Here is a 12726-nt window from a genome sequence, read left to right on the forward strand (position 1 = left end):
CAAAGCACACAGCGATGACGTAATTATCACTGACACTAATGTCCCAAAGCAGGCATTTAAACCTTTAACTCGAAGTGATCAGGATACACTGTGCAAAACTGTTGGACTTTCAAACGAAAATGTTGAAGAGTTGAAGGCAACAACCAGTGTTGATGATATGGGCTGTCCTTGTAAGTTACAAACCATTAAGCCAGATGGGAATTGCTTTTACCGCAGCCTTGCCTTTAGCATTTGTCATAATGAAGAGAAGCACTTGAAAATTAGACGGGCTGTAACGAAACACCTCCAGAAATACAGCAACAAGTTTGAGACTTACTTGAGAGATGAATATACATCTGTGCAGGACTATGTCACAAAATCAAGGATATACTACAGTGGGACCTGGGCAAAAGAGATCGACATATTTGCTGCTGCCGATTTATTCCAAACTACTATCTTCACCTTAAATGATGGGAGATGGAACATGCACAGACCAACTGTACGTCCATGCATTCAGAACTGTATATATTTAAATCACACCGCCAATCATTATGAGGTTGTAACATGCGTCAAAAACAGAAATACGCAGAGTCCTTGTGCCGGAACATGCCAGTCTATCGGTGATGGAACGTTAAGACCCCAGAGGAAAAGAAAGTTCACAGAGTCAGACACGAAAGCAGAAAAAGAACGTCTACGGTGCAGTGACATCAATGTGAAGAAGCGAAAAACTGAGAATCAAAAGAAGCAATATAACGAATATGAGTGGATTAGGAATGCGAAACGTGAGCGCTTTCGTAAAAACAGAGAAAATTCTGAGTTCCTGAAAAAGAAATGTGATGACTTCAATACAAAGTATAAAACAGATTTGCAGTTCAAGGCACGTAAACTTGCACAGTTTAAAAAGAAATATGATACTGATCCAAGTTTTAAAAAATCAATGTGTGAATCCTCAAAAAACACTTATCAGACAAACATCATATTTCAACATAAAGTCCGTGATTATAGTCATAAGAAGTACAAGAACAACGTTGTGTTTCAACATAAAGTCCGTGATTATAGTCATAAGAAGTACAAAAGCAACATTGTGTTTCAACATAAAGTCCGTGATTATAGTCATAAGAAGTACAAGAGCAACATCGTGTTTCAAAAGAAGATCAACGAGAAAAGCAAGATGAAATATCATCAATGTGACGAGATTCGTGAAAATAAAATTAAGAGTAGCAGTGACACTTATGCAAACATGAGAAAGAAGCAACAAAACATTGACTTTGTCATCAGTCAGTTTCGTCAAGACGTGAGCCGTGGTCCTGAATATGTATGCTCTGTTTGTCATCGCTTACTTTTCAGGAAACAAGTGATTGAGTGTAAAAGATCTCATTATGAAAGCAAAAGACCAGAGGTTGCTGCGCTGGCTAAGAGGTGTATAACATTGCAATATTTACACGTTTGTGATATTGAATGTGGGCAACAATGTCATTTGGCTGATAGTCCTAGCAGCAAATTATGGGTTTGTCATTCTTGTCATCGAAAAATGCTTGGAGGAAAACTACCAGAAGAGAGTGTCACCAACAACATGCATTTGGATGAAATTCCACCTGAGCTGAAATGTCTGAACTCTTTGGAGGAACATCTCATTGCTCGTCACATTCCCTTCATGAAGCTGCTGTGTTTGCCACGAGGCCGCCAAAGAGCTTGCCATGGTCCATGTGTCTCTGTACCTGTTGATAACAGTAGTGTGACAAACATTCTGCCAAGGAACGAGTGTGATGACAAAATGATAAGAGTCAAACTGAAACGCAAGTTGACATACAAAGGTCATTATGAGTACATGTATGTCCACACTGATCGTGTAAGGAATGCACTGAGGTATTTGATGGCAAACAATAAGTGGTATGATGATGTCATTTTTAATGATGAATGGGTAAACACTCTGAATGGAAGTGATCAATGCGAGGCAAATGAGGACAACCAAGAGCTGCCAGCTAACAGTGATGATGAAAATAACAGTGATGATGAAAGTAAACTTGAGCCAGAGCAAGCAGAGGAGGAACTGACCTACATTAAAGACCAGAGTGGCCTCTTGTCAGACACATCATTGCAACCTGTCAATCTGGGTTCAGAGATCATTGATCAGAATTTTCAGGATATACTGAGCGTGGCACCAGCTGAAGGCAACAGTCCAGTTCGTTTACTATCTGATAAAACCAACGAGGCCAAATGCTTTCCTGCTCTGTTTCCATTGGGTGGACCAACATTCCACGATGAAAGGGAATCAAAAATAACTCTGTCACGTTACCTGAACTGTCGCATTCTCAACGCTGATGGACGTTTTGGTCGCAACACAGACTACATATTTTATGCACAGTACATATCAGAAGTGCATCAAGTCATATCTGGTGTATCAGTGGCAATGCGCAAAGGTGGCGGCAAATCATCTCTGAAAGAAGCATCAGACATGTTGTTGAACTCAGATTCACTCAGTAAAATATTACGAAATGATGAAGGGTACAAGTTCTTGCGAGGAATTCGTGGAACCCCACCTTACTGGATGGCAGTACAGAAAGATTTGTTCAGTATGATTCGACAACTGTCAATTCCAACGTTTTTCATAAGCATGTCAAGTGCTGATCTGAGATGGCCCGAAATGCTTGCTTCTCTTTTGAGGTTGGAAGGAAAAGAAACACCTGTGGAGGAACTTGACTGGTCTCAAAAATGTGCGCTGATTGGAAGAAATCCAGTTACTGCAGCGAGAATGTTTGACCATCGATGGCATTGTTTTCTTCGTGATGTAATCCTGTCACCAGCTGAACCCATAGGCAAAATAAAGGACTACTTCTATCGAGTTGAATTCCAACAGCGTGGTTCTCCTCATGTTCACTGTTTGTTTTGGGTGGAAGATGCACCAAAGATTGATAAAGACAGTGATGCTGATGTGGTACGTTTCATAGACAGATACATTTCCTGTGATATTCCACCAGAGTCTGATGCAGAGCTTCATGAGGTTGTGAGCAGCGTACAAAAACATAGCACAAAACACTCAAAAACATGCCGTAAGAAAAATACAGTGTGCCGATTCAATTTCCCACGACCTCCATCAAGCCGTACTTTCATTACAAGAGCTGGGAACTCAGAGGACCTGAATGGAAAAGATGAAAATACCAATGCCAGTGCAATAATAAAGAAAGTGAAAACAGCGTTGGCCAATCCTGACCTGAGTTTTGATACAGCTGATGCTTTTTTTGAGTCTCTTGGGATACATCAAGGCCTGTTTGAGAGAGCATACACCATATGTTCCAAAAAGAAAAGCATTGTCCATAAGCGAAATCCATCTGATATTTGGGTGAACCAGTACAATAAAGACTTACTGCGTGCTTGGCAAGGAAACATGGACATTCAGTATGTCACCGATGCCTATTCTGTTGTGGTCTACATACTGTCATACATCACAAAAGCAGAACAAGAAATGGGTTTGCTGTTACAGCGTGCACAGAAGGAGGCAATGAATGGAAATCTTGATGCAAAAGCTGCGTTCCAACAGCTCGGCAGCGTCTACCTGCACAACAGAGAAGTTTCAGCTCAAGAGGCAGTGTATCGATTGACTCGTATGCGTTTGAAGGAATGTTCTCGTGATGTACAGTTTATTCCTGTTGGTGAAAATCCTGTTAGGATGAGTTTGCCTTTGCATGTGCTCCAAGCTAAAGCTCAGCTCCAACAGCCTGATGATGACAGTAGCATTTGGATGACTAATGTGGTGGAAAGATACAAGAGCAGACCCAGATCAGCAGAAATGGAGGAGTTATGCCTTGCCAGCTTTTGCTCTCAGTACAGAGTTCTTTCAAAGTCTGAGGTTTCACCACAAAGAGAATCACAGGACATTATACAACTGAACAACAACCGTGGCTTTATCAGAAAAAGGACCAGAACACAGCCTGCTGTTGTGAGATATCCCAGGTTTTCACACACAAAAAATCCAGAAAAGTACTTCCATTCATTGCTGCAGCTGTTTTTGCCTTATTATGAGGACTTCCACCTCAGACCGCCTCAGTTTGAAACATACGAACAGTTCTACACAACTGGTGCAGTGAAATGTGGCTCTGACATCCAAAAAGTGCAGTCAATTGTGGACTCCAACAAAGCTTTATTTGAAAAAGAAAGCGATGAGATTGACAAAGCTAAGCAGTTGCTGGATAACGACATTGATTTAGAAGACGCTTGGGCTCAGATATGTCCAGAAACAGAAAGCGAACGTCTCAGTTGTTTGGATATGAAACACAAAGCTGTAGATGATGAAGAAGGCAGTGATGATGTTGGTGATCTTATCCCTGACCTGACAGCAAACCCACAGACAACATGCACTCTGGAAACTAATCACATGACAATGCCCCGAGATGCTGCACTAGGTTTATTGCGAACATTGAATGAAGAGCAGGCAGCAATATTTTATGCTGTACGTCGGTGGTGTCTGCAGATACTCTTTGGACAGAATCCTGAACCGTTGCGATTGTTCATTACTGGTGGAGCAGGAACAGGCAAATCCCATTTGATCAAAGCCATCCAGTACGAATCTACACGACTGCTGTCACAGATTGCTGACAATCCAGATGATGTGACTGTGCTCCTTACAGCGCCCACTGGTGTGGCTGCATATAACATTGGTGCTAAAACCATTCACAATACATTCTCCATTGGTGCAAATGTTAAACTGCCATATCAACCTCTTGGTGATGAGAAGGTAAATACTTTAAGGATGAAAATGCAAAACTTGCAGATTTTGATCATTGATGAAGTGTCCATGGTTGACCACCGTCTTTTGTCCTACGTTCATGGCAGACTACGTCAAATAAAACAGACTGGTGATTATTCTTTGTTTGCAAATGTTTCCGTGATCTGCGTGGGTGACTTCTTTCAGTTGAGACCTGTCAAAGGCACACCTCTTTTTTCTGACAACACAGAAGCCAACATGTGGGACAACAACTTTGAAGTGGCTGAGCTTACCAAAGTTTTGAGACAAGAAAATGCAGAATTTGCGCAGATGCTGAATCGCCTCAGAGTTCATAAAAAGAATGAACATCTCAGTGAGCATGATGTGTTTACATTAAAGCAACGTGAAACTGGTGAAGACTCTACAGACATTCACATATATGCTACAAATGCAGAGGTTGATAAATACAATATCACTAGACTGCAAAAGCATTGCCCAGATGCAATCAGCATAGATGCCCAAGATTTTACCCGGAGTCCCAAAACTGGAAGAATGGAACCAAAATTAGGCTTCCATACAAAGGTTTTCAACTCGTGCTTGCCAAGGTGTGTGTCTTTGGGCATTGGAGCAAAGGTGATGTTGAAGAAAAATATAGACGTGTCTGACGGCCTCGTCAATGGTGTGTGTGGTACGGTTGTGGAAATTATTAATGGTGAAGATAAGGATGACATTCCTATTGCTATCCATGTTGAGTTTGAAAACCCTAATGTTGGAAAGATGCAGAGGTCAAAATCCAAAAGAAGCTCTGAACGCTCTACAATTGTTGAGGTACAAGAGGATCAAGTATCAAATGCTGGTGGAATACGAAGGCAATTTCCTCTCACCCTGGCTTGGGCAATGACAGTACACAAGTGCCAAGGGCTTACTGTTGACAGAGCTGTTGTATCACTCAACAAAATCTTTGCTGCAGGCCAAGCATATGTTGCATTGAGTCGTGTCAGAACTCTTGATGGACTGATTATTAAGGACTTCAAAGAGACAGCTATATTTTGTGATGACAAAGTAGACACAGCCATGAAGAGCTTGCCAAAGTTCAACTTCAAAAGTATTGGTTCACCTGACACTGATCCGGTCTGCACGATTGCACTCCACAATGTACAGAGTTTGAATGCTCACTTTGACGACATGCAATCCCACAAAACCCTAATGAAAGCTGACTGTATTTGTTTAACAGAGACATGGCTCAATGCAGACACCGAAGACCAGCCACAACTACCGGGGTATGTCTTTAATCACAATCCAAGAGGTAACTGTTACGATGACTCTGACACAGTTTTTTCAGCATTAAAACAACAGCAAAGAGGAGGAGTTGGTTTGTATTATTCAGACTACATTAATGTGCAGGTGTCAATTCCAAAGAGATGCAACTTGGAATGTTTGTATTTCCATATGTCTCATGTCAATTTGACTGCTGTTGTTTTGTACAGGCCATCTTCGTATAAGATTGACATGTTTCGACAGCAGTTATCACAGGTTGTCTTTGAACTTGAGAAGCATGCAGGAAGGAAGATGATCATGGGAGACTTTAATGAGGATGTCTTTGTATCGTCTACTGTGGCAAAATTCCTGGAACAACATGGATACACCCAACATGTCCAAGCAGCTACAACAGAAAGAGGTACGTTAATAGATCATGTTTACTGTAAAGATGCAGGAGATGTTGTTGTCGATGTTGTACAGACATACTACAGCTTTCATGATGCAATTCTTATCTCATTGTTGTAATATTTGTGTTTACACCGTGAGTTATTGACCATTAGATGTTCTACACATGTTCCGTCCGCTACTTGGGGCTTGGGTGGGTCGCAAGGAGAGAGCTAAATAGAGGACGGCTCCTTGCTGGGAGTGGGAGGGTATGTAAGCCATTTTCCAGTTTTGTGTTTTGGAGACCACAGCTGTAGGCATGGGCCGGTATCAGATTCTGACGGTATGATAACCTTAGGAAAAGTTACAAATTTTGACTGATGCACAACTCCGCAGCAATCAAAAAACAGACGGGGGGAAAAGTTTGGGATGCTCGCCTCCTTCAGCCATCATTCAGCCTGCAGGCTTGTCACTCACAGCAAGCGGGGGTGTGCGGAGGGAGGGGCACTACGCTGCAGCTGCACACAGCATGAGGGACCTACAGTTTCCCTCTGATGTCACATAAAAAAAGCGACATCGCTATTATCACTTGGCTGCCACAAGCCAGTTATCCCTGTGGTAACTTTTCTGACATCTCCTGCTTAAAACCCAAAAAGTCAGAAGGATCGTGAGGCCCCGCTTTCACGGTCTGTATTCATACTGAAAATCAAGATCAAGCGAGCTTTTGCCCTTCTGCTCCACGGGAGGTTTCTGTCCTCCCTGAGCTCTCCTTAGGACACCTGCGTTACCGTTTGACAGGTGTACCGCCCCAGTTAAACTCCCCACCTGCCACTGTCGCCGGGTGAGTGCTGGGCGCTTGACACCAGAAGCGAGAGCCAGCTTTGGGCTCGCCTCCCCGTAAGTGAAAATTCGATAAGAGAATTTTTTTTTTTTTAAATACTCATACCGCAGGGATGGTATAACAGAAAATTTTAGTGGTTTTGAAACCTTGACTTTTTCATACCTTGAAACCGGTAACCAGCCCATGCCTACAGCTGCTTTACAAGTGTGTGGAACCTCAGTCACGGGTACCATATGCAATTTGATGTGACAGTTATGAGACCATTCACTGCATTGTTTCTGTGCCTGAGTGAGTAACACAAGACTACACATTTACCTTCACTTTTTTTTTATCTGTGTTCCATTCAACATGAATTCTTGTTAGGCTTGTTTTGGTTCATTTGTTGTTTTTTATTTCATCACTGTGCATATATGTAATGGACTTAAGTATGACTTAAGGATTACTCTGTGTGTGGAGCAGAATGTGTTTTGCTATTTGCATCATGAAATGATAACAAAGTCAATCACATTCTGAACAAAAGATGCTATGCAATGTAAACAAAATTTCCAGGTTTTCATTAGATTTGTTTTTCTGAAGGGAAGCATTTCAAATCAAAAAATGGACAGTCGTTTTGCAAATGCCTGAGGAATTTTGGAAGGTGCACAACAAAAGTATGTTTGTAAGTTTCCTGATGTCAAAGGACTGTACAAATCATGTTTTCCCGAAACTTAAAAAGCTGTGTGGACACAACACCTTGCCTATCTACCTGCTCCAATTCCATGGCATACACTGATGATGAGACCTGAAAAGACTTTTGGACATCAGCAAACACAAGCTGCAAAATCAGCTGTCACTCATCTGGCTTTGGCATCCTTGGTGTTTAGCAAAGCTCAAGTGTCTCCATCTGTGCTCTGGAACATAAGAAAAAAACTACAACTCTTGGAAATATGATTGTTGGAAAAAGTCACGAAAAATGATAAGAGATTTTGTGAGTATCTCTACTTCCACAATTTGAAATTCATGTGTCTTTTACAAGATTTATTGAACAGACATTGTTCTGTGTTTGTTGCTCACAGTGGGGTTCCACCTGTGGTCCTTGCCCGATTTGTGTATTTCAAACTATGCCCTGTCCGTCCAAGACCCATTTGAAGAAAAAAAAATGACAGAAGTCTGACTCAATGTTCCTTGATTTAATTTTATTATGTGAGTATCAATTCATGCTTTTGCTTTACATAAATGTATAACTTTTGTATTCTGCCCATGCTGTAACATGTTCATGCTGTAAAGTGCTTTGTTTTATTCATTACTAGATGGATGTCCTACATCTGCAGCCCACATAGGGATTTTACCAGCCACAGAACCTTTTGATGGTCATCAACCTTTACTATCCATGGTCCTACCCGAAGACTGCTGTGTTTCATTGTACCCCTTCCGAACTACAAAAGTCTGATAACCAGAAATTTTCCTCAGTGACAAAACATGTAAGTATAAACACTGTTCCAAGATACATTTTAATTGTTATTGTTCTATGTTGTGCAACACTATGAATGAAGTGTTTTGTTCTTTTAAATAGCCTGCTGAGGAACATGTACCAACCTATCTAGTATGCATGTTTTGTAAATTTTTCCTTGCAATACATTGTTCATTGCCAGGCATTGTACGTGCACCGAGGGTCGTGTTCGTTGTAACAACATCCATCGAACAACAGGACAACACTGTGTTATCAGTACCAGCATGGAATATCTTCTCAACTCAATTTGACTGGCCGAAGCCGATTGAGGTGATCTGTGGACGTATCAGCACAGCTCTACAGGTTGATGTGGCTGCTTTAACGTCTGCTGCAGAGACTTACCGAGACTGTCTGGAGCAGTCTCCCATCTCCTCTACTACTTCTGCAGCTACTAATATTCAGGACATCAACTCCTCCATGCCTGCTTTTGTGACTTTCATAAACGGTGAAAGTGGTGACTGCTCCTGTAGTCGAATTGGCTGTGGATACTGCACAATCTCTATGTAATAAGATGTTTGTTTGAAATGAGTGTTTCATTCGGACTCTGAGACTAGACTTGATAAGTCCTGCCGAAATGCCAAGTAATCATGATAGAAACACAACACACTCCTGTTTCCCCCAATCACACATTTAGCGAATATGACAAGACAATCTCAAACTAGTGGCGACATGTGATCTGTTGTCTCACAGAAGTCTTCTACAAATCTTCTACAAATCTTTTTCACATCTTTAGGTATAAAGCCAGTTTTACCCACTGTACATCTTGTCCAGGATGCAGCTGCCACAAGTACTAAAATAGGAATATGTCACTCTTTTTCTTATGAAGTTGCACTGGCTGCCAGTGAATAATAGGATACATTTTGAAATTCTATTATTTAAAAATAAAAATAAAATTGAATGGGTCAGGTCCTCAATGTATCACTGACTTAGTAAGACCTTATTCTGCTTCTAATTAGGTCATTTTCCCAAAACCTGCTCTTACCCTTATCACTTTAAAAAACGAGGGAACTTTCTCTGTGGTTATGCTCATGATCTGGGATTATCTCATTCGTGTCAAATGTTGTACAACTATAGATAGTTTTGAGACAAACCTGAAAACAAATATTTTCCCTTTGGTCACTCTGTTTTTATAATCTTTGTTTGTATGTTTCTTTTGTTATTAAAAAAAATGTTTAAAATACTCTTGATCATTTTTATTTTTTCTTCTATCATTATTATTATCATTGCTAAGACACAGTACATGCCTACGTAAAATACTTACATCTTCCAAAGGTCAAAGATCACCAAATCAATTTGGGAATGTGTTATAGCTCGGTGTAGGGAAATTGGGACAATGCCAACTCATGTGTCAAACTATTAGCAATGATTGAACTACCAAACAATTCACGTTTTTTCCCGCTAATATCAACATGAGACAACTCACAATTATATACTTACTGTATACCTTCTGGAAAGCCTCAGCTAACTAGTAATGAAGTCATTTCAGTGATAGTTACAACGGTTTGGCCACAAAACAACTTTCTCTGTCACGTGGTTTATGCCGTTTCCAGCAGCTTTCTCTCACTCTGCGCAGCATTATTGTCAGTCAGTCTAATTTTCGAGCTAATCTGACACTATTTTAAAATATTCTATAAATTCATACAATTTTTGAAAAATATTCTACAATTCTCACTTGTCAAGTCAAGTCAACTTTGTTATCAATGCATGTCACATATAGCAGTATACACAGAATTACCAGTATAACTATAGGAAATATAGGAAGATTACTCAACTTTTTTCACCTAATCTCACACTTGTTAGAGTATTGTACAATTTCATATGAATTGAAATTACTTGTCTTACCTACAATTCTATTTTTTTTCATGCAAATTGCAACAGATGAATTGGGCCTTTCAGCAGAGGGCATCCAGACGGCACTTTCCGCAGGAAATGCAATTTTGTAGTTACAGCATAATATAGTATAGTACATTTTAATGGCCACAGATTGCTAAGGATTCCCAGACTGTGGTACACGTATCCTCTTTGGAGTTAAGTGGTGCACAAGATGAAAAGGGGAATGTGCTTTCACAACCTTGCCTGAGTATCAATGATCATCAAATTAATTGTGTGGTATCAGCAAGAATTCCTGACTCCAAATGCAAACTTCAGTTGAACTAGGATGTCTCAGACTATCAGTCAATTCTGGAATTAAGGTTAAAATACAAAGCAATACGAATTTTTGTTACATATAGCGCCCCCTAAAGGACAAACGTCACCAAACTTATTGGGCCTCTCAAAGATGTGGTCATGAGTATGAATTAGAAGTTTGACGTCATAAGATCAAACAGTTGCCAAGATATGGCCTCACTTCCGGTTTGGCGGCATCAGAGTTTGATTGGCTGCTACGGTCAAACGGAAATGTAATTAAACATTCCACATGATAACTTTTGTGCGGCTTGGTCTGAAGATTCTATGTGCCAAGTCCCGTGCAAAATCAAACAATCTATGTGGCCTGAAATGCTTTTTGAAGGTTTTCGATTAAATTCAAAATGGCGGACAATCCAAGATGGCGCAGATGATGCCATGATGTGCCTTGACCTCATCTGCATCCAGGGATTCCATCGGTCCCTCATCTGTGAAATTTGGACCAAGGGGTCCAAAGATATGAGCAAAAATGCATTTTTGCTACATATAGCGCCACCTATAGGCCAATTGTCACCAAACTTCTTGGGCCTCTTACTGTAGTAGTAATAAATCTGTGTTATAAGTTTGACGTCATGATATCAAATGGTTGCCAAGATATGACCTCACTTCCGGTTTGGGGGCATCAACCTCGAGTTTGATTGGCTTTTAAGGAAAAATGGAAGCCTAATTAAAAATTCCACACGATAACTTTTGTGCGGCTTGGTCTTAAGAGTCTATGTGCCAAGTTTCGTGATAATTGGACAATCTCTGCGACCTGAAATGCTTTTTTAAGCTTTTTGATAAAATTCAAAATGGCGGAAAATCTAAGTATACGCAAATTGACGTTATAGGGTGCGTTGGACTCGTCATGATCCAAGGATTCCAACGATGCCTCATTTGTGAAATTTGGACCAAGTAGTCCAAAGTTATTAGGCTGAATGCACTTTGAACTTTGGCGTGTTGGTGGCGCTAGAGAGTAAGGTCTTGGGGCATGAAAATTCTTGATATTGGCTTTGGCACTTAGCTGATTGCGTGTGCCAAATTTCACAACTTTTTACCATTGCGTTCATGGGGCTGCCATAGACTTCAATTGCAGCAGAAACGGATTAATAATAATAATAGGAAAAGCTACTAACTCAATGGGTTCCTGCAGCTTCGCTGCTAGGACCCCCAATAATAATAGGAAAAGCTACTAACACAATGGGTTCCTGCAGCTTCGCTGCTAGGACCCCCAATAATAAGAAAAGCTACTAACACAATGGGTTCCTGCAGCTTCGCTGCTAGGACCCCCAATAATAGGAATAGCTACTAACTCAATGGGTTCCTGCAGCTTCGCTGCTAGGACCCCCAAATATAGCTGCAAGCAGCAATGTGGGGGCCTAGCAGAATGGCACAATAGGGAAGGCTTGGGCTGCTCAGGAATGTGTCTTGAGTCCATGCAGCAAGTTTGGCCTCGATACATCAATGGATCGTAGAGATTTGGCCAAATGTCACGTTTGCGCGTCGGCGTAGAGTTTGATTGGCTGTCACAGGCAAACGGAAGCGAAATGAGAAAATCCACCTGATAACTTATGTGTGGCTTGTTCTGAAGATTCTATGTGCCAAGTCCCGTCGAGATTGGACAATAGGCGTGGCCTTAAATGTGTTTTGAAGGTTTTCGATTAAATTCAAAATGGCGGAAAATCCAAGATGGCGAAGATGACCTCATGAGATATCTTATCCTCGTCTCTATCCAGTGATTCCATTGGTACCTCATTTATGAATTTTCGACCAAGGGGTCCAAAGATAAGAGCAAAAATGCATTTTTGCTACATATAGCGCCACCTATAGGCCGAACGTCACCAAACTTGTTTAGCCTCTTACAGTCATAGTCTTGAGTCTGTGTTATAAGTTTGACGTCATAACATC

General features: G+C 40.9%; 2 protein-coding genes across 2 annotated transcripts in view; one reads left to right on the plus strand and one right to left on the minus strand.

Moving 5' to 3' along the window:
* Positions 1–12726, minus strand: part of tenm2a (teneurin transmembrane protein 2a) — a 254018-nt gene that overhangs the window by 196403 nt on the left and 44889 nt on the right. The gene's annotated exons all lie outside the window — the stretch shown is intronic.
* LOC142397142 (uncharacterized) lies at positions 1511–6183 on the plus strand. Its single transcript, XM_075480484.1, has 2 exons — positions 1511–5836; positions 6169–6183. Exons 1-2 carry the CDS (start codon positions 1511–1513, stop codon positions 6181–6183), a joined length of 4341 nt encoding a protein of 1446 aa, XP_075336599.1.

The sequence above is a fragment of the Odontesthes bonariensis genome, chromosome 13, assembly GCF_027942865.1.
Source record: "Odontesthes bonariensis isolate fOdoBon6 chromosome 13, fOdoBon6.hap1, whole genome shotgun sequence".
In the NCBI taxonomy this organism is placed as follows: Eukaryota; Metazoa; Chordata; class Actinopteri; order Atheriniformes; family Atherinopsidae; genus Odontesthes; species Odontesthes bonariensis.

Coding starts and splice junctions, on each gene's coding strand:
- LOC142397142 (XM_075480484.1), top strand. CDS start 1,511: ATGCTTGGAGGAAAACTACCAGAAGAGAGTGTCACCAACAACATGCAT.